The sequence below is a fragment of the Cannabis sativa genome, chromosome 6 (assembly GCF_029168945.1).
Source record: "Cannabis sativa cultivar Pink pepper isolate KNU-18-1 chromosome 6, ASM2916894v1, whole genome shotgun sequence".
In the NCBI taxonomy this organism is placed as follows: domain Eukaryota; kingdom Viridiplantae; phylum Streptophyta; class Magnoliopsida; order Rosales; family Cannabaceae; genus Cannabis; species Cannabis sativa.
The window spans coordinates 47,111,222-47,139,014 of NC_083606.1; the positions used below are offsets into that span (position 1 = coordinate 47,111,222).

The 27,793-nt window shown below is 32.4% G+C and overlaps 3 protein-coding genes across 3 annotated transcripts; 1 reads left to right on the plus strand and 2 right to left on the minus strand.

The window, feature by feature from the left end:
- The first annotated feature begins 8,959 nt into the window (after positions 1-8,959).
- Positions 8,960-9,434, plus strand: LOC133039274 (uncharacterized). Its single transcript, XM_061118128.1, has 2 exons — positions 8,960-9,169; positions 9,279-9,434. The coding sequence occupies exons 1-2, from the start codon at positions 8,960-8,962 to the stop codon at positions 9,432-9,434; spliced, it is 366 nt and encodes a 121-aa protein (XP_060974111.1).
- Positions 9,435-10,372: 938 nt separating this feature from the next.
- LOC115703677 (uncharacterized) lies at positions 10,373-18,692 on the minus strand. Its single transcript, XM_061117279.1, has 4 exons — positions 15,347-18,692; positions 15,182-15,247; positions 15,012-15,077; positions 10,373-14,784 (listed from the first exon to the last, which is right to left on the minus strand). The coding sequence occupies exons 1-4, from the start codon at positions 15,446-15,448 to the stop codon at positions 14,440-14,442; spliced, it is 579 nt and encodes a 192-aa protein (XP_060973262.1). The 5' UTR covers positions 15,449-18,692; the 3' UTR covers positions 10,373-14,439.
- A 138-nt stretch (positions 18,693-18,830) lies between these two features.
- On the minus strand, positions 18,831-27,640 carry LOC133038853 (E3 ubiquitin-protein ligase RDUF1-like). Its single transcript, XM_061117278.1, has 2 exons — positions 26,188-27,640; positions 18,831-19,192 (listed from the first exon to the last, which is right to left on the minus strand). The coding sequence occupies exons 1-2, from the start codon at positions 27,123-27,125 to the stop codon at positions 19,189-19,191; spliced, it is 942 nt and encodes a 313-aa protein (XP_060973261.1). The 5' UTR covers positions 27,126-27,640; the 3' UTR covers positions 18,831-19,188.
- Positions 27,641-27,793: the final 153 nt, after the last annotated feature.

The following is a 27,793-nucleotide window of genomic DNA, read 5'->3' on the forward strand; positions in this document are numbered from 1 at the left end:
TGACACGTGACAAGAAGGAAAATATTCATGGATTTAAGTGTTCCAAGTCATAGCAGTTAACTCTAGGAAGGGTCCCGCCCAGGTTGACTTTGGGGACTCCAAAATGGGTATTTAGATCCCCCTAAGTTTTTTCAAAGTCACCATCCTTCATTATTATGAACCAAAAATTCAAGAAGAATCCAAGCTTGAGGCTTGGGAATTGAAATGATTCAAAACGACCTCACGAAAGTCAACCCAGGGGCCTAGCGCCCAAGTTGACATTCCACCTAGGGTTTCAGTTTTTGGGTCTGTCTTAGTGAAAATGGCTCAAAATTTGAATTATACATGAATAAGACATGTCACAAACATGCTAGAGGCATCGAAATTAAAATCAAAACACTTCCCTTTTGGAGAACCCAGGCACTGGGATGATGCTCCCAACGCCTAGGTTGACATGTTGTCAACCTAGGGTGCTTCTGACCACAATATTTGAAGATGTTTACTAAGAATTTCCTTTGTCTTCATCCAAAAAGAGGAAAAAAGTGCTTTAAGAAAATAAAGGGAGTTATTTGAGAGTCAAAAATGGGACCCACTTGTTGGGTTTTACGCCCTAAATAAAACTCATTTCAATATAATCAGATTTACTTATAAATATAGATCAGAAATAACATTTAATGTTGCATGGTTCACATGATTTATTTCATGATTATATGTACATAATGTATAAATTCATCTGAAACCCTTTTCACATACTTGATCCTGTTTATTGTGCCGTCAACACATTGGAAAGTAAACATGACTATGTGAATAAAGTTTCCTAGATTTATCAGACATAGGGTTTTACTGATATGATAATCTACAACAGAGTTTACTTGCATTTGGAGAAGTGCTATGTTCTTTCCAGAGCATTGGTTAAAGTAAAGCTCAGGTTGGATGCATGGAGTATGCATCGGAAGGGACCGATATTGAACTTTGATTTAGATTTATTAAACTTACCGTAATATCTATTCAAGTCAATATCGCCTAGTTGATCCTAAATCAAATGATCTTAATCCTGATATGATTAGGCTCAATCTCGAGAGGCTATTCGTGTTCTTTGATTTGTTAGTTAAGCCTACTTTTAGGTCAGGGTGATACGTACATTTTGGGAACACGGTAGTGCAATTGAGTGGGAGCGCTATCATAAACATGGAATCTATAGCTTCTATCTGGCGAATAGTAAGCAAAGGATGATCTCCTTCGAGCTTGACCAAACGAACATAAATGGTGGAGTACTCATTTCACATAAGCTGAAATATCATTTATACAGGGTCAAGTGTTTTAAGGATAAAATACATTGTAGGGTGTAACGGTAATCTAATCCCTTTACATTGTAGATCATTCATATAGAGGATCATTGATCAAATTAGGATTATAACAATGGATAACTAATGATGCATCTATATGGTGGAACATATAGAGCATTCTATATACTGAGAGTGCAATTCTAAGTTCTATGCGTGGATTCAACGAAGAATTAATAAGTTAGTGAATTTTAGTGCTAAATTCTTGATCTACTTATTGGAAGCTCGGTTATATAGATCCATGGTCCCCGCACTAGTTGAGATAATATTGCTTGTAAGACTCATGTAATTGGTTTTGATTAATCAATTATAATTCTCAAATTAGACTATGTCTATTTGTGAATTTTTCACTAAGTAAGGGCGAAATTGTAAAGAAAGAGTTTATAGGGGCATATTTGTTAATTATGATACTTTGTATGGTTCAATTAATAAATATGATAAATGACAATATTATTTAATAATTATTTATAGTTATTAAATAGTTAGAATTGGCATTTAAATGGTTGAATTAGAAAATTGGCGTTTTTGAGAAAATCAGATGCAGAAAAGATAAAACTGCAAAATTACAAAAAGTGAGGCCCAAATCCACTGTGTAGGGCCGGACACTTTTGTAGGGTTTTTCCCTCTGATATTTTCATCATTTTAATGTCAAATAATTCAAACCTAACCCTAGTGGAATGCTATAAATAGATAGTGAAGGCTTCAGGAAAATTACACTTTTCTTCTGACACTTCTGATTCAGAAAAACTGAGCCTTCTCTCTCCCTATCTTTGGCCGAACCCACTCTCTCTTTCTTCCCTCTCAAATTTCGAAATCCTTAGTGTATGAGTAGTGCCCACACACAGCAAGTGATACCTCAATCATAGTGAGGAAGATCGTGAAGAAAGACTTTCAGCAAGAAGGAGTTTCAGCATCAAAGATTCAGAGAAAGAGATCCAGGTTCAGATATTGATAATGCTCTGCTACAGAAAGGAATCAAGGGCTAGATATCTGAACGGAAGGACTCATATTATTCCGCTGCACCCAATGTAAGGTTTCTTTAACTTTATATGTGTTTATTTCATCGTTTTAGAAAGTTCATATTTAGGGTGTTAATCAACATACTTGTGAGTAGATCTAAGATCCTGATAAAATAATTTCCAACAACTGGTATCAGAGCCATGGTAATTGATTTACTTGCAAGAAATTTGGACTTTAAAACGATTGTTTGTTTGTTTTTGGATGGTATCATGTTGTATTGAGTGTTATTTGATGATTGATTGATGTTTGTGAATTTTCGTGAAAAATAATTGCGATTCTGTTTCTGGAATTATTTTTATTCGATAGTATGAAAAAAAATTAAGCAAGTTACTTTTTTACAGAACTCAATTTCGATTTAATTTGAATTATTTATGATTTTTTGAAGATTCGAAAAAATCGAAGTTGTGCTGAAATTTTCCTGCGATCGCGAAAACTGTCTGTACAACTCACAATTTTTTCGTTTTTCTTCGTTTTTTCATGCTTTTTCATGGAATTAACTTCCGATTTTTTGCGTAGTTCTGTATTTATACTATTACTATTCCTAATTCAATTCTAATTATTATTTTGAATTAATTTAATATTTTTTAAATTTAATTCAAGATATTAGTGTAATTTGAATTTGAAAATAGTTAGTATCTATCTTTTTGCTTAATTATCTATCTTATTTTTTAAAATTTGATTATATCTTATCTTATTTTTAAATTTAAGGTCAGATTTTAAATTTTTTAAATTAAATCTTTTTTTAAATAATTTGACCTTATTTAAATTTAAAATAAGATAACTATAATCATGTAATTTTAAATAGATATAAGATATTTTGCTAACTTTTAAATGTTGTTATTTTATTTATTTAAATTACATTTAAAATCTGAAAAAGATATTCATTTATCTTTTCTAATTTCTTATTTAATTTTTATTTATAAAATAACATTTAAATTTTAAAAGTAGTTAGCAAATTTTGAAATGATATTTATGTTGGTTGAAACCTAATTTTTCAAAATTGTAGGTTTAATTTTAAATTTAAATTTTTTTTAAAATTTTCGAAATTTTTTTTATTTTATTTTAATTTTTCAAAAATAAATATTTTATTTATTTAATCAATTATTTCGAAATTAATTATTTAATTTAAAATTAAATAAATCCTACATCCAACTATCCAGCTAACCTTGTTGCAGGAGTATGTGTTTTTAGCTTGTTTGTAAGTTTTCAAAACCTATTATTACTTGATTGCAAATAGCCATGGTTACTTTTTGCCAGATCTAATGATCTGATGGCTCCCTTGGTCAAGTTAATAATTTGTAACAGGTATATTTACAATCTTCTTTCATCTGTGTATGACCTAGCAACATGATAGGACCCATCCAAAGTGTGCCTGTGTGAGCCTATGTGTTTAATTTTATTATAGATGCATATAGGTTACTGTTGCTAAAATAAATTATCATAGTTCTTGATAGAATTTATTTAGGCCCATTTAGTTTTTGGGCCTATTCAATTAATAACAGTTGTTCTTATTAAGGTTAAATTCCTCTCTTTTAGGCCTTGTGTGAGAGTTGGGAGCCATAGTAGTGGGTACGACATACTAACCCAGCAACCCCTCACATGAACTACCCCAATTGTGAAGGCCCATTTGCCTGATTTGAATAACTGTACTAGGTTAATTAAACTAGTTTAACCTAATAAAATTGATTAGCAACATAATTAATTTCATTTATTTTGAAATTAATTTAAGAAAATTAGAGTTTAAAGAATTTTTTTATTCTAAGCTAAACTATATGTATTTTCTTGTATTTAATTAAATATAGAATTATAATTATCTAGATTCTTTCTGGAGCTTAATTTAAATTTTTCATTAAATATTCCTATTTAAGTTGATATTTAGTTATCTTCAACTAACCAACTTAAATCTGAATATCTTTTGAATTTAAAATTTCAAAATTAAGTTGAGGAATTTTAGGCATTGGTTATTAAGATTCTTTAGATATTTTTTTAAGTTAATATCTTTTCGAATATTAACTTAAAATGGAATATTTTAGATATTTTTTAAGTTAATATCTTTTCGAATATTAACTTAAAATGGAATACTTTCAAATTAAGTGGTTACAACTTAATTTTTGATATTTAATTAAATTTAAATTTGAAAAATATTTAGGTTCTAGATTTTTTCTAATACAACCTAAATTAGATATTTTTTCAAATTTATTGGAAAAGATACTTAGTCAAATAAGATGTTTTCTAGATAGTTATTTCTAGACTACTTATTATTTCTAATATTAAATAGGAAAATATTATACATTGTGAAATTAATTATTTATATAATTAATTTTGGTACAATTTATTTTAAGTATATTTTTCCTAGTATTAAACTAGAAATTAATAATTAAGTCTTCTCTACACTTAATTATTTATTTCTTGAATTTAATACATTTAGTTAATTTGAAAATTAAATATCTAAGTTGATTTTCATCATGATACTTAAATATTTCTTTTTCATAACACTTAATTGAATAGAAAATTATTTTTAGTTGAAATTTATTTTTTCAACTAAATTTAAATAATTTTCAAAATATATTTTTTCTTTATTTTATTAATCAAATTTCGAAACTGCATTTCTTAAATGCTGGAATTTCGAATTTTATTTGAAAAATAGATTAAAGTTGTAAATTATTTATTTTAATTTTGGACCAACTTAAATCAATGATTTTTTCATTAATTGATTAATTTAAAAATAAATGTATTAAAATATATTATTAGAAATTGAATTAATTAGTCAAAGGAAAATCTAGATAGGTGATATTTTTGCTTGAAGTATTTTTCTAGTGTATTTAATTAAATAGAAAATTAATATTTAAGTTGATTTTCATCATCATACTTAAATATTTGAAATTTTTCTTATATATATTTAATCAAATAGGAAAATTATATTTTTTGTTGTAAATTAATTTTATTAATTAGTTTTGGGCCAACATTAAATTAGAATAATTTTTCCAGGATTTATTTTTTATTTTAATATGTATTTTTCGAAAATTGTATTCTTAAATACTTTAATTTTTCGAAATGCAATATATATTTATAGAAAAAAAAATTTGAGTTGTAAATTAATTTAAATTAATTTTGCAACAACTTAAATTGAATATTTTTCTAAATATTTATTGGAAATTATTACTAAGATGGAAATAATTCATGTTATTTTCATATCCATCTAAGTAAAATTTATAAATGTTAAATTAAAATTTATATTTAGAATTTTTCATTCTAAATTGGAAATTTTAATTAAATAAATATATATTTAAAATAAATAAATTAAATAAAGAGAATCAAAGAAAATACAACTCACTTTAAATAATGAGCTTTTAATCAAAAGACATTCGATCTCCATTGTGGGTTTTACACCGCGTTTGTTTTAGTGAGTAATCCTCCCTAATGGAGGAACGTTCATTAGCAATTTCGCACCATTTAACCTCGCATGATAAGTAGTTTGTAAGTGTTTTGTATGGTATGGATCACCCTAATGGTGGCGACCATACTTGACTTGCAAGTTATGAAACAATGGTGGAAGCTCATAAGATAGAATTGCCTTGACTCTCGCCTAAACGGGACAACGCTGAATTCCAATCTTGATCGAATAAAAGGTTGCTAGAATGTTTATCATTTTAGATGAGCTGACAACTCTATTCAATGGATGATGCTTTGACTCTCGCCTAAACGGGACACTGTATCAGTTTGTTGAAAAACCTTGGGAATTATTTAGGATTGTATGTTTTAGTATTTTCACTTGTCATTCCTACTTGCTATATGCTTATAATTTCTGAATTGTGTATGAATTTATATTGAACCATGTTATTTTCTGTTATTAAGTTGTAGTTTAATTTCGAATCTTCATTGTTGGTCTAACATGTTTGTTTTTCTAATGAGATAAATCCCTAATGGATTTTCACCATTAGACATACATAATAGTGTAAGATCTCGAACGATAAATATTGTATATGCAACATCTAGCTGTTCATCAATTGATGACACCTTAGACTAGTATTTTTACAATATGAAACAAGAAGATTACATAAATAAGATTACTTTGTCTTTCGCTAATCGAAGCATCGTTGGATTCTTATTTATAAACGAAATTATCCTAATTCCTCTTAGCTTATTCATTTCGAATTAGCTCAATAATATATCATTGGATGAATGGTCTATAAATCATTTCATGTCATTATATTTTCTCTTAAGAAATTAAATGATGCATATGATTATAATCCCAAAATTCCATTCCCAATTGATATAAATCCTCAATCTTAGAAATCTCCTACTTGTATGGGCAAATCTGACTTAGAGTTTGTATTAGTAGTGGTGGTCCAAGATAGAATTACTCATTATATTTGGTATAAATTTAAGTCTTTGACTTTAATTTTAGATTCCAAATAGAAATTTTCTTATATTTCTAATTACAGAATACAATACAGTTACACTTTCTCAAGTGTTTAATATCCATCTTCTATTAATGGATTAAAACTGTATGGAATATGAGTTAGGTATTCTGTGACCAGGATCCACTTGCAGTATTCTAAGAACCCTTTGATGTAACTAAACCTATGTCATCAATAGACACTACCACATTTTTTTTATCTATGGCATTTGTATCTTGTTCATAGTGGATTTGACAAGATCAATCTCTGCAAAGAGTTAATATGCCTATATCCACTGAAAGTAGTTCATCTCATTCGCAGATGGATGTACATTCAGGGGTGGATATGAGTTTTTCGTTGTATTCTTAAAACGATAACTCTAGATTATACCTTTTAGCAAAGAAATTTGAAATGTTTGAAAAATTTCATTAATTTCTAGCAATGGTTAAAACCATTAAGGTAAGTGGTGAAAGATCTTGCGAACTGATAGGGGTGGAGAAATAGTTAGTAGATATGCAGTTCAAAGATCATTAAATTGATTTTTGAATTATATCCAAATTTACCTCCCCAGAAATTTCGATTTGCACATTGATGATTAGTAACTAGTCGTTGCCTAATTCCTTCTATGGTAATATAATTTCAGAATGATGTAATGGTTGTATACTTAATGTAAATCATTACTAGATTCATGGATGACCTAATCAAAATCTTAAGAAAAGCTAGAACTGTTAACCATGGTTTGTTAGCTATTCTAAGTGATTAGGGGTGGACCATCCCATTGTCAATAGATAAGAAAGTGTTTGTTCAAACAAATACTACTTTTCTAAGATAATGACTAAGTCTGAAAACAAGTAGCAAATAAAGGAGATATTTAATTCTTGATTCCAAAAGTGTTCTATCATCTTATTTGATATATGATGATCCCACTGCCTCTGTTATCTTGTCACAACCGAAGAGATCAATACCATTTAGTTTTCTTAGACATAATTCACGGTACCTCGTCGTAGTGGGAGAGTTTCTAGGAACTCACCTTCTCATGACTTGGGAGACACTAGTGATTAAAAGTTCAAGAGTACCTCAACATTCAAAGTAAGAAAATATGTCCAAGATCACAACTGTTCACTGGATATTATAATGGGCGACCACAAGCTGGCAAACTGCAACATGATTGCAAAAATGATAAAAAAGAAATTTCTGTCAATCAAAAGAAATCACTGACCAAATGACATTATGATAGACATGATTGATGCTTTTGGAGTGTCAATGAGCTACCAAAAAGCATGGAGAGCAAGAGAGAAAGATCTGGAGTTAGCAAGAGGAAGGCAAGATGAATCTTATCAACAACTACCAAAATACCTACTCATGCAAAAAGTAGTAAATCATAGAACAATTGCACAATTGGAAATCGATAAGAAGGATCGTTTCAAATATTTGTATCTAGCATTTGCAAACTCCATAGAAGGTTGGAAACATTGCAGGTCAGTCATTGTAACCGACGGAACATTTTAAAAACATCATTTGGAGGAACCCTATTCATAGCTTCTACAATGGATGCAAACAACAACATATTCATTCTAGCATTTGGGATAGGAGACTCAGAAAATGACTGCTCTTGGGAATGGTTCTTCACAAAACTAAAGAAAACATTCAGGGAAAGAGAAGGTACGCTATCGAAAAAACTAGTTTCCTTTAATCTAAATTCAATCTAAAAATTTAACTTCATTTTCTTACAAATTACAAACAGAAAAGATATTAAATACTTGTTATGCCATAACATTAAAAAACAAAAAATAACAAAAAAAAAATCTAGAAACTGGTTTCCACAATAAAAAAAAATGATTGCGCTTCCAAAAAAAAAAATTGATTATGCTTTCAACACATACCTGCTGATCTCGTAAAAACTGGTTTCCATGAACAGGTTTGACAATAATATCACAAAGGCATAAAAGTATAAAGAAGACGGTGAGCAATGTCTAACCGAACCACTTCCACGAAGCATGCATCTTCCACCTGCTAAACAACATCAAAACAAACTTTGGAGTGCATGGAGACGATCTGACAATGAACTTTGTAAAGGCAGCTAAGACGTACAAACTAACCTCATTCGAGCGCTACATGGCAAAAATAGATAGAATTGACAAACGAATAAGACCATACCTTGAGAAAATTGGACATGAAGTTTGGACCAGGAGCCACTGCCCTATAAGAAGGTACACGATGATGACTTCAAACATAGCAGAATCAATAAATTCGGCGATCCTAGCTGCAAGGTCATTACCAATTACAACAATGATTGAGTGCTTTAGAAGCCCTGTCCAAAAATGGGTGTGCAAAAATGGCAATGAAGCACATGGAATATTTACCGAAGTAGCATCAGATGCTGAAAAACTACTGAGAGACAATTTGCTTAAGGCAATGAAATACCAGGTACAAAATCTAAATCATAGAAAATAACAGTTATTAAATAACCTGATTCTTGATCATGATGCAAAACCAGTTTCTAACACTTAATTTATATTTAAAAAAAAAAAAATAGGTCATCGCAATCACAACAATCCAATACCAAGTGAAGGTGCAAGAAAAAGGGGATTTCACAATCAACATACTAGAAAGAACATGCAGCTGCAGAAGGTTCCAACTAGATGAGATACCATGCTCACATGCAATAGCTGTATTTGCAAAAGAGGATTAAGAGCATATGACTATGTTGCTGAGTACTACGAAACAGCAACAATGAAGGCAACCTATGAAAGAACTGTACATCCTCTTCCAAATGAAAGAGAATGGACTATACCTGAGAGCATGGAACGGATAGTGTGGCCACCAAAATCAAGAAAACCAGCTTGGAGGCCTAGAAAGAAAAGAATCAGATCAAATGGAGAACCAAAAGTTGTCTTGAATTGCACAAGGTGTGAAAAAGTAGGTCACAACCGCAGAACGTGCAACAATCCACAGCTTTACAAACCTCCAAAACGGAATAACAAAAGCAATGAGTCAAAGAAGAATGATTGATCAGCTACAAGATAAATAGATAGTGATTGACAGTTTTATAAAAACTGGTTTTTCAGCATTGAATAAAGTTGAACAGAATATAATTTTTTCAATAAGATACACACTACAACATTTTAAGACTTTTCAGTTTTCATCTGTTTAAATAATCATTGTTTTAAATATTTTTTCTTAATATCATAGATTATTTCAAAAACGTACGTGAAAAAGAATAAATTTTACATAACAACAAACCAGTTATTGACAAAACTAGACGAAAAAAAATAATTCCCATTTACCAATAAATAAAAACACATACAATGACCACTGAAAAAATATCATCACAAACTGCCACTGTTATTACCTACAAAACAAAACAAAACAAAACAAAAACAAAAATCAATTAACTGTATATTCAAAGAAACCAAAAAGAAATTAATAGAAAAAAAGAAACCAATTTCAAAAAAGAACAAAAACTCATCCATAAACTAAAAACTTATAATACAAAGTGGCATTCATTCAAACATCCAGTCTTTACAAAAAAAAACATACAACCACTTTAACTAAGTAACAAGTCTTTTTAAATAAAAAAAAAAAAGAGCACTAAAAAACTATATAACATCGTCTTTGAATATCAAATATAAAAAAAAAAAAAAAAAAAAAAAAACAAAAGAAACTAGTTTCCTGTAAACATAGGAACATAAATCCAAAAAAAAACAAAAAGTAATTATTATAAACATCTATCCATTCATCTGAAATCATTTGTCTTTGCCCTTTCCCTTTGCAATATCCTTCCCTTTGACCTTTGCCTTATCACTTGCATTATCCTTTGATTTCTTCACCTTTTTCAACACTTCATCATCAGTTATATAACCGCCAATTTGTTTCCTCCTAGCATGAATAAACAAACTTACAGCAAGATCATCTCTATATACTACTACCAAATCTGACATCTTAGATGGAATGTCATCAATTTTTCCACGAATGAAGTCAGCAAACTTGATCACAAATACACCACAGTCACTACAAGAAAACAAAAAAAATGAATTCATATCAAAAACCAGTTTCTGTGCAAACAAAACAAAAATTGACAAAAAATATAAACAAAACAAAACATAAAACTAGTTTCAATTAAAAAAAATATATGATCAAAAGAGGAAGAATTACCTATTGACCTGACTTGGAAGCCCATCAATGAACTTGAAATTCAAAGGTTCTCTTTTCCCAACAGAATATGGACCTTCAACCAAATTAAGATCCGGTCAAGAAGAATAAACATCAAGATACTCCAAATACTACGGCAGCATAGTAGAATAAGCTTTGACATGATCCAAGACGCGTTTCTTGTTGAGAGCACCAGACATGGAGTTATATACGTTCAACATCCTCTCCTTGATATCAAAATGGACCAATATCCAATATTTTTTCTTTTGAATATTGACATATATAAGAACATGGTCAGTAAGCACCCAAGGAGTATTGCAAAACAAATACTCACCAACAATGTATCTAGGAATGACATTATCAAAGTCAATCTTAGAAGGATTAGAACCCGATTTCAAGAACTGATTGTATGAAAGCCATATGACTTGATCAAACAAACAATCAGTAGTGGTAATCCGTTGGTTCAAAGTATCGTGTTGCTTAATCTTCTTCCTAAGGTAATAGAATACCACATCTAAATGCTACAAAATAGCAAAAAAAAAAACATGTATGAGAAACCGATTTTGCAAAAAACTGAGAACAGAATTATAAACTACACGACCCTCAAACACATAAAAAATTAATAAAAAAAAACTAGTTTCTTACACTGTCACACACAGAAAATTCACCACAAGCATGAAGCTGGTAGAACCACATCTTCTCGGAAATTTCAATGAAAGAAAAATCCATAGGTGGCGATAACATGCTGTCCGCATCAGAGTACTTCTTCACACTGCCCAACACAAACAACAACAAACACAAAAAAAAAAAAGTCAATCACATAAAAAAAAAAGACATAAAAAGAAATGTAAAAAATATAAATATATATACAAAATATACTAACCCCCTATTCATGACTATGTTCTCATCAATAAAATTGGAAAACTTAACGCACTGCTCAGGACCAATATTATAACAAATTTCATCTTTAAATGGATTGATTCCATGCACAATAAATTTATCATCTTGCACAATCCTCATATAAGTCTTCCTTTGAAGATGAAGAAGACCCAAAGTCCACAACATATGGCGACAAAACAATAGAGCTTGGTTTTGGCTGCCTCTTCTGAATCTCCGGAGACAAATATGATTCATCGTACAAAACCAAACTCAACTTATCACTATCATCATGAAATGAAACATCATCTGTCTTCAAAGCACTCTTAACAGTGCTATCAACCACACCCTTAAGAAAATCGGATCAATAAACATATTTTCAAAATTCGAAGTGTCCTTTTCCTCCTAAAAAATTGAAGGAAAATAGTTAGAACAAACAATAAAATTCGAACAAGCGAAAAATAAATGTAAAAATCTTGTACCTCAGCTTGACCAGTATGAACGGACAACTGTAACCCACCACCATCATCCCATATATCCTGATAGTATTCCTGAACAATAAATTAATTGAAAACCAGTTTTTAAACATAAATATAGAAATTGGTTTCCTACAGAAAATAACACAGCAACAAATACCTAAAACCCAAACCAGAAACCAGTTTCAAGAAATTGAAAAAAACGTATCTCAACCCAACCCAATACAGAAACCAATTTCAACTAACTATCAAAAATCAAACAATCACACATCCAATACAGAAACTAGTTTCAACAAATTGATAAAAAACTATAATAACACCAAAACCAACAAACCTATAATCAAATAACACTAAACAAAGAAACTAATTACCTCTCTTATAGGGGATGAAAAAAATTCAGAATCCTTAGAACTGCCATCACTCTTCTTCTTCAATCCATTGAGAATTTCTCCTAATTTAGCAAACTCACCCAAAAACTCAATCCTCAAACTAGAAATACGATCCTTAATTTTTTGCTGGCACTCTTTGATAGAATTCAGTTCAACAAAAATCTGGTCCAACTTTTCATGAGAAACCTGAATAATTGACAAAAAAAAAACATGAAAGTAAGTAATGATATACATATAATTACCAAAATATACAAACAAAATAAATTAAGAAATCGGGTTTTAATACCTTGACCTCATCATTAACTTCATCAGAACACACAGCATCACCAACCCTCTTAGGAATGTATTGGGGATCAAACTTAAATTTAGAAAAAAGACTTTGAGACTTTTCACCACTCAAAGCAACAAAATCCTTTATAACAATCTAGAAAGATAAAAAAACTAAACAATTTAAAAACAAAAAACCAAAAAAAAAATAAAACAAACAATAATCAAAACAATGAAATTTGAATTAAAAAATTACCTTAGGATTGTTAAACACATCCTAAATCAACTTGTTAAATTCCGATGTAGGGCTATTCTCCCAATTCAGAACACGAGGACTCTTGTTGCCGATTCTTTTGCAAAAACGAGGTGATAAAGACGGAATGATCTCGTACAGCCAAATAAGAAATGTCATAGGAAATCTTTTAAGCTTGTAACCCTTCTCAATCATCCTTTTTTTAGCAAGCTGTTCAAAGGTATCGTTTCCATCCTTCAATGCAATCTTTTGGTGATAAAAAGTCTTTTCCCACAATAACTTTCCCCATCCAAACCGATTAAACACTTCAATAAAATCATCCCCATTAACCATAGCAAATATAAAGTTGTCAATCTTTTTGCCTTGGGGATAACCATACAAATACCCAGCAAACAAGTATACAAGAGCTATCTTCACATAATCTTCATCATCTTTCAATGCACCGCTAAAGAAAACACTAGCAACTTCCCTCACAGTAACCATCTCAGTAAGCCCATGCATACAAAAACTATCCTCCTTGTAACCAAGTAACTTCTTTGATTTGAACTGATCAACATCATAGGATTTCTTACAATCCAAACCGGTTATTAGGGAAAACTTTTCAATTCCAAAACGACAGCCTTGTTTCCCAATTTGAACTAGAGCTCAACATCTTCCCTTTCAGTGTGAATCTGCTCCAAAAGAATGAGATGAATGAGTTGTATTTGATAGTTGAAGTTGCTCACATCAAGAAAGAGGCCAAAAGGACACTTTCGAAACAACTCCTTCTGATCATTTGAAATATTCTCATTGATATCATGGATGACATTGAAAGGATTGTAAAGTTGAGGTTTCTCAGCAAACCTCTTCTTAACATCAATTTTAAAATAATATTCCTGGGAGAGAAAAAAGAATATAAGCAATCGAAATTAAAATTACACAACCAAAAAAATAAAATATTCAAAAACTGGTTACCCAAAACAAAAAGAAAAATTAAAAACTTGAAATAAAAACATATAGATTATAAAACCAGATTCAAATAAAACTGTAAACAGAAAACCTGAAAACAAGGAAAATAATAGAGCAAGAAACTGGTTTCTTTAGAAAATAAAAATTACCAATGGAGCAACAACAACAGGAGTCTCGCTCTTCTTCTTGCCATGGGATTTGGAAAGTAGTTTTTTTTTTAACTTTCTTAGCAACATTAGCCAATTTCTCATCATCAGCAACATTAGATTCACACACTTTATCATAAACAACATTAAACACAATACAAATAAAGGAAAATGAAAAAAAAAAAAAAAACTAATAAAATAAACAAATAGATAATATATATACAACTAAAAAATAAACATTTGTCCAACAAATACAATACACAAAACAACAAAAAAAATATAAGAAAAAAAAAAGACATACCAAATTAGAATCCTCCACTGCATCCTTAGTTTTGCTTTTCTTTGACGCACTAGCGTCATCACTAACAGCCTTCCTTTTCTTGCTTGAAACAACTTCCGCCACAACCTTCTGAGTCTGAAAATCATCATCATTGTCTGCTTGAAGGACATTAGTAGCCTTCTTACTAACTTTTTTACTACGGTGTTTGTGAGAAACAGAATCAGCAACATCACCTTTAACTTCTTGATTATCAACCTGAAAAAATAAATAAAAACAAAACAAAACAAATTAAAAAAAAAACACAAACAAACAAAAAAAAAATCGGTTTTATAACATACTCAAATCCAATAACAAACATATAAAAGATAAAAACCAATTTTCGAGGAACAAATACTTGGAAAATTTAAACACAATAAAAATACCAAACAACAATGAAACATAAAATAAATGTGAAACTGGATTCAGTAAAATTTAATACATACTTTAAGTTTCCGGTGAGATCTTCTTGTTGGAGCTTTCAAGGGAATATGTTCCACAACATTATCAGCCTTAAACAAAACAACAAAAAATCAGTTTCATCCAAAAAAAATAAATAAACAAAAAGATGAATAAATAGCAAAAAAACATATTCAAAAAAAAACATAGAGCATACTTTGGATTTACGAGGAGATTTCCTCGTTTCAACTTTAACAGGTTTTTCTTCTTCGATAGAAGGATCCTAATAAAAAATAAATAAAACCAGTTTCATATTAACCAAAAAAAAAAAACAACAAACACAAGTATTAAAAATCGGTTTCAATACAAACATAATACATACTTTAGCTTTACGTGAAGTTTTTTTTGGTCGGCCTTTAGCCTTCGTAGCAGGCTCAACCTTTTCAACAACAGATGGGACTTTTGATTCTGATTCATTCTCCATCTAATAAAAAAACAAAACACAAAATAAACATTAGACACAAACAACAAATCAATCCTAATAATTAACATGAAAACCAGTTTCACACAAAATCGAAACAAAACAACAAAAAAAAAACCAAAACAAAAAAAACATATCAACAATTTCCTCAACAGTAATTAACTAAACAATAAAACTAATAATCCAGCCCAAAGGAGACCCACTCAAAGATCCAAGCATTTTGCAACATCAACCTTAAAACCACCCACACATCCAATATCACAGAATGCACAAATAACACATATCTAGAAAATAAATCAAACTCCAGAAACTAGTTTTTGACATGTTTCAAAATCAGGTATCCAAGGATCCCAAACAACACCTGCATCATTTCTAACCCATTTTTAAAACTGTAATCATGATCTGGAAACTGGTTTTCCATATGAGATTTATTTTGAAACCTCAAACCTCAAATCCACTCATTCACACCAAAAACCAGTTTTTATAAATAAAACAAAGATTATAACTGCTCAAACACAACAACAATTTCTTCATGCAAAATAAAAGCCATACAAGTTTATAACTGGTACAATACTTTCAACAGAAACTACATAGTTTTTCAGATTACACAAGAAACCCAAAATTTATTACAACACATTGACTCTAAAACCCGAAATTACTAAAATCATCATATAAATCATACCCAAAAACCAGTTTCTAAAAAATAAAAGAAAATTTATCACTAAAACCAACAAAAATTATACCCAAAAATCAACAAAATTTCAAAAAAAAAAAAAGAAAAACACACACACACAACAACAAAACCGAATATCAACAAAAATTAAAAAAATAAAACTAAACAACCAAATACTAAAGCATAAAACAAAACCCAAAACACAAAATACTTAAAAAATCCAATACGAATAAATACAACAACACAATAATCACTTCGGAGTAAATATTTTTAAAAAAAGAAGAACAACGATACACTAATAATCTTAAAACAGAAAATGGGTGGAGATTGTTTTCCAACGATTCTCCTTGTTTCTTTTTCTCTCAAGGAACTATTCTCTTCTATACTCATTTCTCTCTCTCTCTCTCTCTCTCTCTCTCTCTCTCTCTCTCTCTCTCTCTCTCTCTCTCTCTCTCTCTCTCTCTCTCTCTCTCTCTCTCTCTCTCTCTCTCTCTCTCTCTCTCTCTCTCTCTCTCTCTCTCTCTCTCTCTCTCTCTCTCTCTCTCTCTCTCTCTCTCTTCGGATTAAGCATAACTCAACAAGAAAATGCCAAATAAAAAAAATAAAAAAGAAAAAAAATAAGAATGTAAGAATGATTAAGAACAATGCAACTTCAACAAACCCACAAAATGAAAAGGAATAAAACCCTAAAATTAGAGAAAAAAAAAGGGAAATAACTCATGCTTTACCTTGAAGAACACACGAACAATGGTAGCTCCTACCCGAAGAACAATGGCGGCAATATCCTCAAAAAATCGAGAGCAAAAAAAATAGAGGATGAAACGAAAGAAAAAAAGAAGAAAGAGGGAAATGAAGAAATAGTGAAATGAAAAAAGAGAGGGAGAGAGATAATGGTATAGGAGGTTTAGAGAAAATAGGCCTGAATTGAAAACTGCAAAAGTAAATTAAAATGTAGAAGCAACCATCAAATCGTGATGATTACATGCGAAACTCTACAAAAAAAAAGAAAAAAACCGTTATGTTAAAAAAAAAAAACTGAACCAAAATATTTAAACACCTCAAATTACTAAAATAACCTAAATAAACTACAATACACACAATATGGGCTTTTGACAAATATATTCTAGCCGTATGGGCTTTAAAATCCCATAAACTATGGACAAACTTTAAAAAAAGCCATATAAAGTGTCCACAATCAATTATGCCATATTTATCATAAAAGGTTTAAAAAACCCATACTCCACGTAAATTCTACTTTTTTTAATATGATTTTCCAAAACTGGACTTGCAAATATAGCCTCTATTGCATCAAGTGTTGAGACTGTGCAGAAGATGGTTAGTTTTTTTAATTAAGATTTTATTCCTTTGTTTTATTTTGATTTGTTTTAGTGTTGTTTTAGGATTGTTTTCCATAATTTATTTTTGTTTTCATAGTTCTTGTTCCATCTCCCTGGAATTAATGATTATTTTCTGGGTGTTCTCGTGGTGGTGTGGTGGTTCTATCCGTGAGTGTCAAAGATGGAGGCTATAAAATACATTTTTTCTTCCTTCTCTATGGTTATTTTGTGGTTTTTTTTTTTTATTTTGGTTCTCCTAAAAATACACTTGACGAACTCACTAGAAAAAAAGTTTTGAGGTGTGAGGTTCTTTTATGTTTTTTTAAGTGGTTATATCTGCTTATTGTTTTACATTTGTTTTTGTGTTCTTTTAGTAGTTTTTTTTTAATCTGATTTTTTAAGATTAGACTTGCAAATATAACTGCTATTACATTTGGTATTGAGGTTGTGCAGAACATTGTTATTTTTTTTAATCCTTTTATCTTTTCTTTTGTTTGATTTGTTTTAGTGTTGTTTTATAGTTGTTTTCCCACAATTAATTATTTGACATCAATTTTGTTGTTTTTTTCTCGATCTCACCAGAATTAATGGTTGTTTTCCAATTTTATTGGTATTCCTGTGGTGTCTCTCTCCATGGATGTGGAAGATGAAAACTTCATTTTTTTTTTGTTTTACAGCATAAAAGAAAAAATAAATTATTTCTACCGTGTGACAATATTTTTGTAAAGATTTAGCCAAAAGTTAGTATTTTTATAAATTTTCCTAAAAGTACACATGTCTCCAAGAACGCAGAGGGATAATTTCACAAATACACAAAAATAACAAAAAACAACAAAAATACAGTTTCACGGAATTTTAAACATTTTTACAATTTTTTTGATTTTATTTACATAAAATACGGTCTTTTTATGTTGAAATTTTGTTCATTTGTTATTAATTTTTTGTTCTCTGTATGTTATTTTTTGTTGTTATTTTCATGTTACTTTTATGTTGTTTTCTTGTTGATTTTATGTTGTTTTCGTGTTATTTTTTGGAAAATCGTAAAAATATAAAAAATACATTCTTTGAACGTAAAAATATAAATATTTTACAAAAGATAGTGCCTTATGTAATTATTCCGATAACCAAAGTGATTAAATCTTTCCTTTAAAAAAATTGTAATAAAAACCTCCGTATAGAAGAGGACGTAAAATCTAAAATCTGATTTAGCAATACTTTCTACAATAAAATCTGGCTTGCACCAAGTAAAAAGCGTGTATAAGAAAATTTCCACGTATTTTACAAAAAATGAAATAAAATCGAATGGGTCATCAACAAAGTATAAACATCTACCTTTTCAAGAGCACGAATGCATTTGTTAAGGACAGATCAGACAGTACGGAAATAAAAATTTGTTTAATAATTGGAAAGTATCATATTTACTACACAGAATAGGACAATAGGTCTCTACATAATTCTTATACAGACATTTTTGACTATTCTAATCATTATTTTTATTATTCTTATTATTAATTTCTGTGGATTTGGATTGAAAAAGAGTAAATGCAGAAATGCGATACATAACATAGCATTGCCGACTTAGACAATCAGCACTATGCCAATCAAATTGTAAGAAGATATACATACATACATTTCATAACAAACATCAGCTCCCGATTTACAATTGAGAAAATCTATGGTCACACATCTCAATTCTCACAACATTCCTCTACACACGCATGTTCTACCTACATTTACCTGCAATAAATATCACATCATCAGTACATAGATATACCTATACAAATATTTTAAACTAAAATTTCAGGGCAGAAGACTAAAAGTTTCTAATGGAAAAACTTAAAAACAAACAGGTAGAAGATAAAGAGCCCAAAACTACTTTGTCATTAGCAAAATTTATATAATTAACCTTGAGCCGGCACAACCTATCTCCAGTTTGTAGAACCGTTTTTAACAGGCTAATTAGGAAACACTCAAATCGTTTTAGAGAATAATACACAACATGATGTTAAATAGACCAATCAAAAATGCATAACTAAATACATAAACACAATTTTTATCTTTAATGCCATCTTATCTCCCACCTTTACCTAAACAAGAAAACAACAGAATATAGCACAAACGCTTTGCTATGTAATAACTAAACGATTAAGGCTTGCAAATACTATAATTATACATAATAAAACAACACATGGACACATATAGAAAATGCAGTTCAGCCAACAGATTTGATAGGGCTGGTAAGACTGAAAATTTGCTTAACCTATTTTGTCAATATATTTTGAAGGTATGTGGTATAGAATAAAATAAAAGGCCTAGGCTGACCACGAATGGAAATCTCATATTTAGGACAAACTAACACATTGTAGTTAATGCATGTAGATCTATACATCTTTCGGAAAGGATTAGTAAAGCTGGAAACTACAGTAATAAACAACTAAAAAGTTAAAGATTTGGAACATACTTGTATATGTTTATGAATATGTTATAAGGAGCCTACATACATGAATTAAAGTTGAAGGGAATGTCTCTTTTAGTAATCAGAAGATGAAGAAAAAGAAATTGTATTGAATTGAATGAATTACAACAGAACTGATATATATATATACAGACTCAAGCTCAGTAACAAACTGAGTAAAACAAACAGAGGACAAAGAGGTTAGGAGGTTAAGAGAACTAACTAACTCCAACAGAAATAACGACTTCTAACTAACCAAGACACGTGTACACTTCACCTTATATTCTAAGACTCCCCCTTAAGGTGGAGTGTAGATATCATACAAACCCATTTTATCCTTGAGAACTTGAAACTGAGTAGGCAGAAGTGCCTTAGTGCAGATATCAGCAATCTGCTCTTTGCTGGAAGTGTGAGATGTCTTGATGATACCCTCTTGAACCTTTTGTCTAACAATGTGGCAATCAATTTCTATATGTTTAGTACGCTCGTGAAAAACGGGGTTGGCTGCTATTTGTTGTGCTGCTTTATTATCGCAGTGTAATATAGCAGGATATTCATGTTCAATCCCCAATTCTTTGAGCAAAGATAGCAGCCAAACTAACTCACAAGTAGTGTTGGCCATTGCTCTATATTCAGCCTCGGCTGAAGATCTAGACACAATTTGTTGTTTCTTGCTCTTCCAAGACACAAGGGAATCACCAAGAAAAACACAAAAACCCGTGGTAGACCTTCTAGTGTCGATGCATGATGCCCAGTCAGCATCGGTATAAGCCTTTAGTCTGATATCTGAGTTTGCAGGGTAAAACAACCCCTGCCCAGGTGTTCCCTTCACATATTGGAGGACCCTTTGAGCAGCATTGAGATGAGTAGTCCTAGGAGAAGCAAGAAACTGACTTAGTTTATTGACAGAATAAGCTAAGTCAGGCCTTGTTATGACTAGGTATTGTAACTTCCCAATGATTCTTCTATAGAGAGTAGGATCGGCCAGCTTGTCATCACTATCTTGGCTAAGCTTTAAATTAATTTCCATGGGGGTATTTACAGATTTGCAGCCTAAATACCCCAGATCCTCCAATAGTTGCAATGCATAGTGTCTTTGAGATACAAAAATCCCCTTATTAGACCTTGCAATCTCAAGGCCAAGAAAGTACCTAAGTTCTCCAAGGTCTTTCAATTTAAATCTATTATTGAGTCTGATTTTTAAAGCTTCAAGGTCTTTGATGTTGTTGCTAGCAAGAATAACATCATCCACATAAACTAGTAACAAGATCAAACTAGATCCATTTTGTCTAATGAATAAAGAATGATCCGAGGCAGAATGTTTGAACCCTTCTTCAATAAGAGCTGAAGAGAATTTTTCGAACCATTGTCTTGAAGCTTGTTTAAGACCATATATTGATTTTTGAAGCTTGCAAACAGCCCTTGGTGGAAGCTCCCCCTTAGGACTATACCCTTGAGGTATAGTCATATACACTTCTTCATGTAAATCCCCATGCAAAAAGGCATTGTTCACATCTAATTGATGTAAGAACCACCCTTGAGTAGCAGCAAGAGCTAGAATGAGTTTAACAGAGACTATCTTGGCCACAGGTGCAAAAGTGTCATTGTAGTCTATGCCTTCTTGTTGACTATAGCCCTTTGCTACTAACCTTGCTTTACATCTTTCAACACTTCCATCAGCATTATATTTTATTTTGTACACCCATTTACACCCGATTGCATGATGATGAGGAGGTAAGGTAACAATAATCCAAGTTCCATTTGTTTCCAGAGCAAGAATTTCAGATGCCATTGCATTATCCCAAACTGGAATTCCTTTAGCTTGGTGGTAAAATTCAGGTTCAAAAAGGCTAGAAATGGCAAGTATGCTTGCACGAAATCTAGGAGACAACCTGCTGTAGTTGATGACTTTAGACAAAGGATGTTCAGTAATGAGAGGGCTGCCCTGAGATGAAACATTGTTAGTAGACAAAAAGACATGATAATCATTTAAATATGATGGTCTTTTGGAGTTTCTGCTGGGTCTGTTGGAATTAATAGCAGCAGAATTTTGATATTCTGTGCTGTCATGGGATTCTGGTGCAATATTTGTGTGTTCTGGTGCTATTTCAGGTTGTATAGATGGTTGTGACAGGTGAGAATTGTTGGTGGTAGTAGCAGAACTAGGAAAGAAATCAAGGGATTCATGGGACATGGTTCCTGCAGTCACAAAAGGAAAGATTTGCTCATGAAAAATTACATCTCTAGAGCAGAAAACTCTATTTGTGTTTAAATCCAACAACTTATAGGCTTTCATTCCCATGGGATAACCTAAGAAAACACAAGCAATGGCTCGGGGAGCAAACTTAGTTCTGGCAGCACCTAAAGTTGAGGCATAGGCTAAACACCCAAAGGCTCTAAGATGATTGTAGTTGGGGGTTTTAGAATTTAGAATTTCAAATGGGGATTTGTGTTTGAGATTGGGAGTTGGTGTTCTATTTATGATATAAGTGGCAGTGTTAACACATTCTCCCCAATAAGGTAGAGGGATGTGAGATTGAAAAAGAAGTGCCCTAGCAACATTCAACAAGTGTTGATGTTTTCTTTCAACAACAGAGTTTTGTTGAGGAGTTTGGACACAAGAATGGTGATGAATAATACCAAGAGAACTGAATAGTTCAGGGAACTGAAGTTCTTTGGCATTATCCGATCTTATCCCTTTAATTTTAGCACTATATTGGGTGTTGACAAGTTTAATAAAGGCTGGTATAACATGTTGTGCATCAGATTTATTCTTAATGAGATGCACCCATGTATACCTAGAGCAATCATCAACTATAGTGATAAAATATCTAAACCCTTCAACAGTAGAGACATGATAGGGACCCCAAATGTCTATATGAATTAAATCAAAACATTTCTTGGCAATATTATGATTAGATACAAAAGGTAACTTCTTTTGTTTGGCAAAATGACAAATAGCACAATGGAAATCAGGACAACTAGAGTAATGAAAATTCAGCTCTTTATTCAAAGAAAGATTCTTTACACAAGAGGCATGGCCGAGTCTATAATGCCATATAGTATCACTACTAATTTTTGAATTGGTAATGGACAAAGCAGTAGGAAAAGTGGCTAAGGCAGTAGGAGAATCATTGTGTCTTAGGAGGTAGAGTTGTCCAACACGCTCACCCATCCCAATCACTTGACTCTTGGAAATATCCTGAATCACACATTTGTTAGGGAGAAAAAGGAAAGAATAGTTAGATGTGTTGGAAAGAGAGGTAACAGAGAGCAAGTTGCAATGAAATTTAGGAACACAAAGAACATTTTTAAGCACAATATTAGCAATATGCACAGTTCCAACAAAAGAAACAGCAATGTATCTACCATCGGGCAACCCAACATTATTGATTTTAACATTGTTTTCCACACTATGAAACAGGTTAGGATCACAACATACATGGTGAGTGGCCCCTGTATCTATTATCCAAGTAGATTTAGGGACACAAAAGTCATTACCAGAGACATTTGAGACAATGGGCTGATCTGGAGTCTGGTTTAGAGTGCTGTTTTCCTGCACTTTCTGAGTCAACATGGCAATGAGCTTTTGGCATTGAGAGGAAAAATCATGTTCACCTGTGGCTCCTTCTTGACTGTCAATATGCCCAGAAAAACTAGCAGTGGATCGATCATGTTGCTGAGAGGATCGATCACGCTGCTGGTTTTGTTGATTGCTTGGCTTATTAGGAAGATCTTTAGGCACTTTACCATGTAAACGATGCCAAGGAGGATATCCATGCAACCTATAGCATTTTGCAGCAGTATGTCCAACAAGACCACAGTGAGAACAAGTGGGTTTTCCATTCGTCTGGTTATTTCCACCTCGGTTTCCTTGTGTATTTCCTGCAAACTGTCCAGTATTTTCATTAGATTTTGGAATTTCAGGTTGATGATTAGTGATACCTCTTTGCCTTTCTTCTTGGATGACAGAGGCAAAAGCCTTGTTTACATTGGGAAGAGGATCTTGGAAAAGGATCTGAGATCTGGTACTGGAATAGGACATTTAGACCAATGAGAAACTCAAGAACCTTGTCTTCATCCTGGTAAGCCTGAATAGTTTTCATAGCGCCACACGAACACAATGGTTGTGGTCTGTATTCTTGCAGAAGTTCCCAAAGACTCTTGAGACGGGTGTAGTAGGAGGTAACATCATTGGAACCTTGAGATAACAGCTGCAATGATCTTTTTACCTCATAAATTCTTGGGGCATTTCTTTGTTGAAACCTTTCCTGTAGTTCAGACCATATGTAAGACGCATCATCCATGTACATTATGCTTTCTGCAATCGAGTTGGAAACCGAATGTAAGATCCATGAAATAACCATGCTGTTACATCTTGTCCAGGCCTCATAATCTTCATCTTCTTCATCTGGTGCAGGGAGTTTTCCATTGATGAATTTCATCTTGTTCCTGGCAAGCAAAGCCACCACCATCGATCGACGCCAGGAACTGTAATTTTCTGCTCCAGTAAGAACCTTGGGAACAAGATTAACAGAGGGATTGTCACCATGATTTAAGAAATACGGGCTGCGAGGATCATCAGCTGAACTGCGAGTATTCTGATCAAGAACAGAGAATCGATTCGAATCACCATTGTTGGTGGTACTACGGGTCTGAGTTCCACCTCCTCTGGCCATGGTCGAAGATCGAACAACAAGCGGAAGAGTCGAAGAGCACACTCAGTCGAGTGGCTCTGATACCATTTTAGTAATCAGAAGATGAAGAAAAAGAAATTGTATTGAATTGAATGAATTACAACAGAACTGATATATATATATACAGACTCAAGCTCAGTAACAAACTGAGTAAAACAAACAGAGGACAAAGAGGTTAGGAGGTTAAGAGAACTAACTAACTCCAACAGAAATAACGACTTCTAACTAACCAAGACACGTGTACACTTCACCTTATATTCTAAGAGTCTCCGGAAAATAACATATTTGCATATGTTATATATAAGAAAAACTTACATATATGAACAAAGCTGAATATAATTCAGAAAACGTGCAGATGGCTTGCTATAAGATTCTACCACATTTTACACACACACACCAAAAAAACAAATACAGAAAGAAATAAGAGAACAGACTTTCATAAGTAAAGGAAACAAGCAATCCATAGCATCTAAACAGGAAAACCACATAAATATGCACCAAATGAAAAGAAAAATACTTGCTTATCTTAATGGAACACTAACAGCAATAGCAATTAACTCTGAGGTGTTTGGTTGGGAGGAATGAAAATATAGGAATGGGAATGGGAATGGAAATAAGAATAGGAATGGAATGGAATAAAATTTAAAATGTATAAAAAAAATTGATAAAAAAATCATTAATTTTTTTTTTCTTGTTACAATGGAATGGTCATTCCTTTGTTTTTAAAATGGAATAGCCATTCCACCAAAATGGTGGAAAGAGCATTCCATTGGAATGCTATTCCAATACTTGAAAATGCAACCAAACAAAGGAATGGAATAAAAATTGTTTCCTTTCAATTCCATTCCATTTCATTACCTCCAACCAAACGCCACCTAAATTCCTAGGAAATGAAATAAACATCAATTTCTTTGATAAAGCACAGTCTTATAAATGTTTTTCTTGAAGACTTTTCCATGATCTAATTCACCCTATTCTTTAATAATCCTAACTGAGACATTAAACAAGATTCCAAAACCCAATTTCAAGTAGTTTGACAAAGACAATTAAGGCACAAAACTAAAAAAAGCATGGAAAGTAACAAATATCTGTAGGTCACTTGCATATAAACAATAGGTTAGTAGATCATAACTATCTAAATTTCATATTCAAAATAATATTATGACATAAGCACTAGCAACTTAATAGATCTGAATATTAAAGGCACTTTTGGCGAACAAGTCAAACTTTATCAATTGTCTAGCTCCACTAAAACTAAATCCAGCATCAACTCTCTTTTTGGTCTTTAAGATTGTTGTGAATCTTATTCTAAGTTTCAACATTATATGGGTGGATCATTGAAATGAGAACGAAAAAATTAAAGAACGCCAACTTTACCATTTATATTTAGATTAAATGATTTGTCTTGCTACACTATAGCTAGCCCAGAAATCTTAAAATATAATGAATTTCTAATGTTTTAATATGCCCAATGAAACTACCAAAACTCAGGAACATATCATTTTACATTCAAAACAACTATAACGAATCGAAAACTTAGTCCAACAGAAAAGAAATGTAAGGAAATAGACAGCACAAACCTCAAATCTTCAGAAAGGGCAGCATCTTCCTCACTGACCTCCCCAATTAGACCCAATCCACCATCTTCGCCATTTATACGAGCTCTACCCGCAATTGGACAGCCGGATACCGTTTCCATCTCAGTCTCGATCTCTGTCTCCACATCCGAAATCGGGTGTGAAGAGAACGAGCCCTGAACGCCACCGCTACCACCATTGCCAGCGGAAAACAGAAGATCATGCCTCCTAGCAATATACCTCAAAGTACTAGCGTAATCAAACCAGTCCTCATCTCCCGTCATCAAGTCCTCTAACCTCAAAACCCCTTCCGAGGATCCAAAAGAGTCCCGATTGGCTTGCTCTGCCGGCAACCGGAACCGACAAACGGGGCAGGAATTATGGTGAGCGAGCCAGGGAAGAATGCAGTCAGGATGGTAGAGATGCTTACAGGGAAGCTTCTTGGCCTCAATGCCAAGCTCGAACTGGTCCTTGCAGACGGCGCATAGCAAAAGAGGGTCATCGTTGAGAAGAGATTCGTCGACTCTAATGGTGGGTATTGCGTCAATGGAAGATTTCGAGGCTGGGAGAGGCGCAGATGGGTCAGAGGAGGACTCATCTTCATCGAAGTCTTCTGAGGAGGAAGAACGAGTGGTTAGGTGATGGATTAGGCGGTGGAGGTAGTTGTCTTCGAGAAGGGACGGAAAGGGGGGTGGAAAGGAATGATTGGGTGGAGAGGAAGAATCCATGAGCTCGAGAAAGTCACCGAAGCATTGTGGGCAGAGAAGGGGTTGTTCGGAGTCAGAGGAGGGAGAGAGAGAGACACTCATATCGCACTCGTGGCACCAGTAGGTGTTCCTCTCCATTGGGTTGTCTGCGCTGTTACCACTGGCACTGCTCTCGTTGGTGGGGGTGGTGGCCTTGAAGGCTCCAGCAGTGGCAGCGGCTGCAGCCATAGACATGGGTCCTCTCCTCCTCAGCGAGGTTTATGAAATTTGTTTTGGGTGAAATGGGAAAAATGGGATATTGGTAAAATGGTAATGGTTAGGACTAGGAAGAGGAGAAGAAGAAGAAGAAGTGAGGAGGAATGGGAGTTTGGGGGTCCCAGCACCCCAACCAGTTCACAAGTGTCTGTCGCATTTGCTTCGTTTGGTAGCGTCGGCTATGTCACCTTCCTTTATACCTTACCTCTTCTCCACTAGTCTAATCTAAAATAATCTTCCTTCCTCTTCTCCTATTTTTATTTTTATTTTTATTTTTATTCCGTTGCTTTATTTTGTTTATTTATTGGTTTATTTTGATTTTTAAAGACCTCGAGTCGAGAAGAGAAGAAGAGTGGTTGTGTAAGACCTGGGCTCCTGGGCCCTCGTCAGTTCGCGGGTTTCCTTCGCCAGATTTTGGGATAAGGCCCACTTTTCCTTACCGATGGTCCTGTTTAAGCGAGTTTGCGTACCAGATCGAGATCCGGTTTCTTGTATTGTCTCTAAATATTAGGAGTGCTTTTTTTATACATAATTAAACTAAATTTTATTTACAAAAATATTTCCAACAAACTCATTTACGGGTGAAATGTTAGAAAAATATGGAATTTTAAAATATTTCTTATTGAAAAATAGAAAAAAAAATAAGA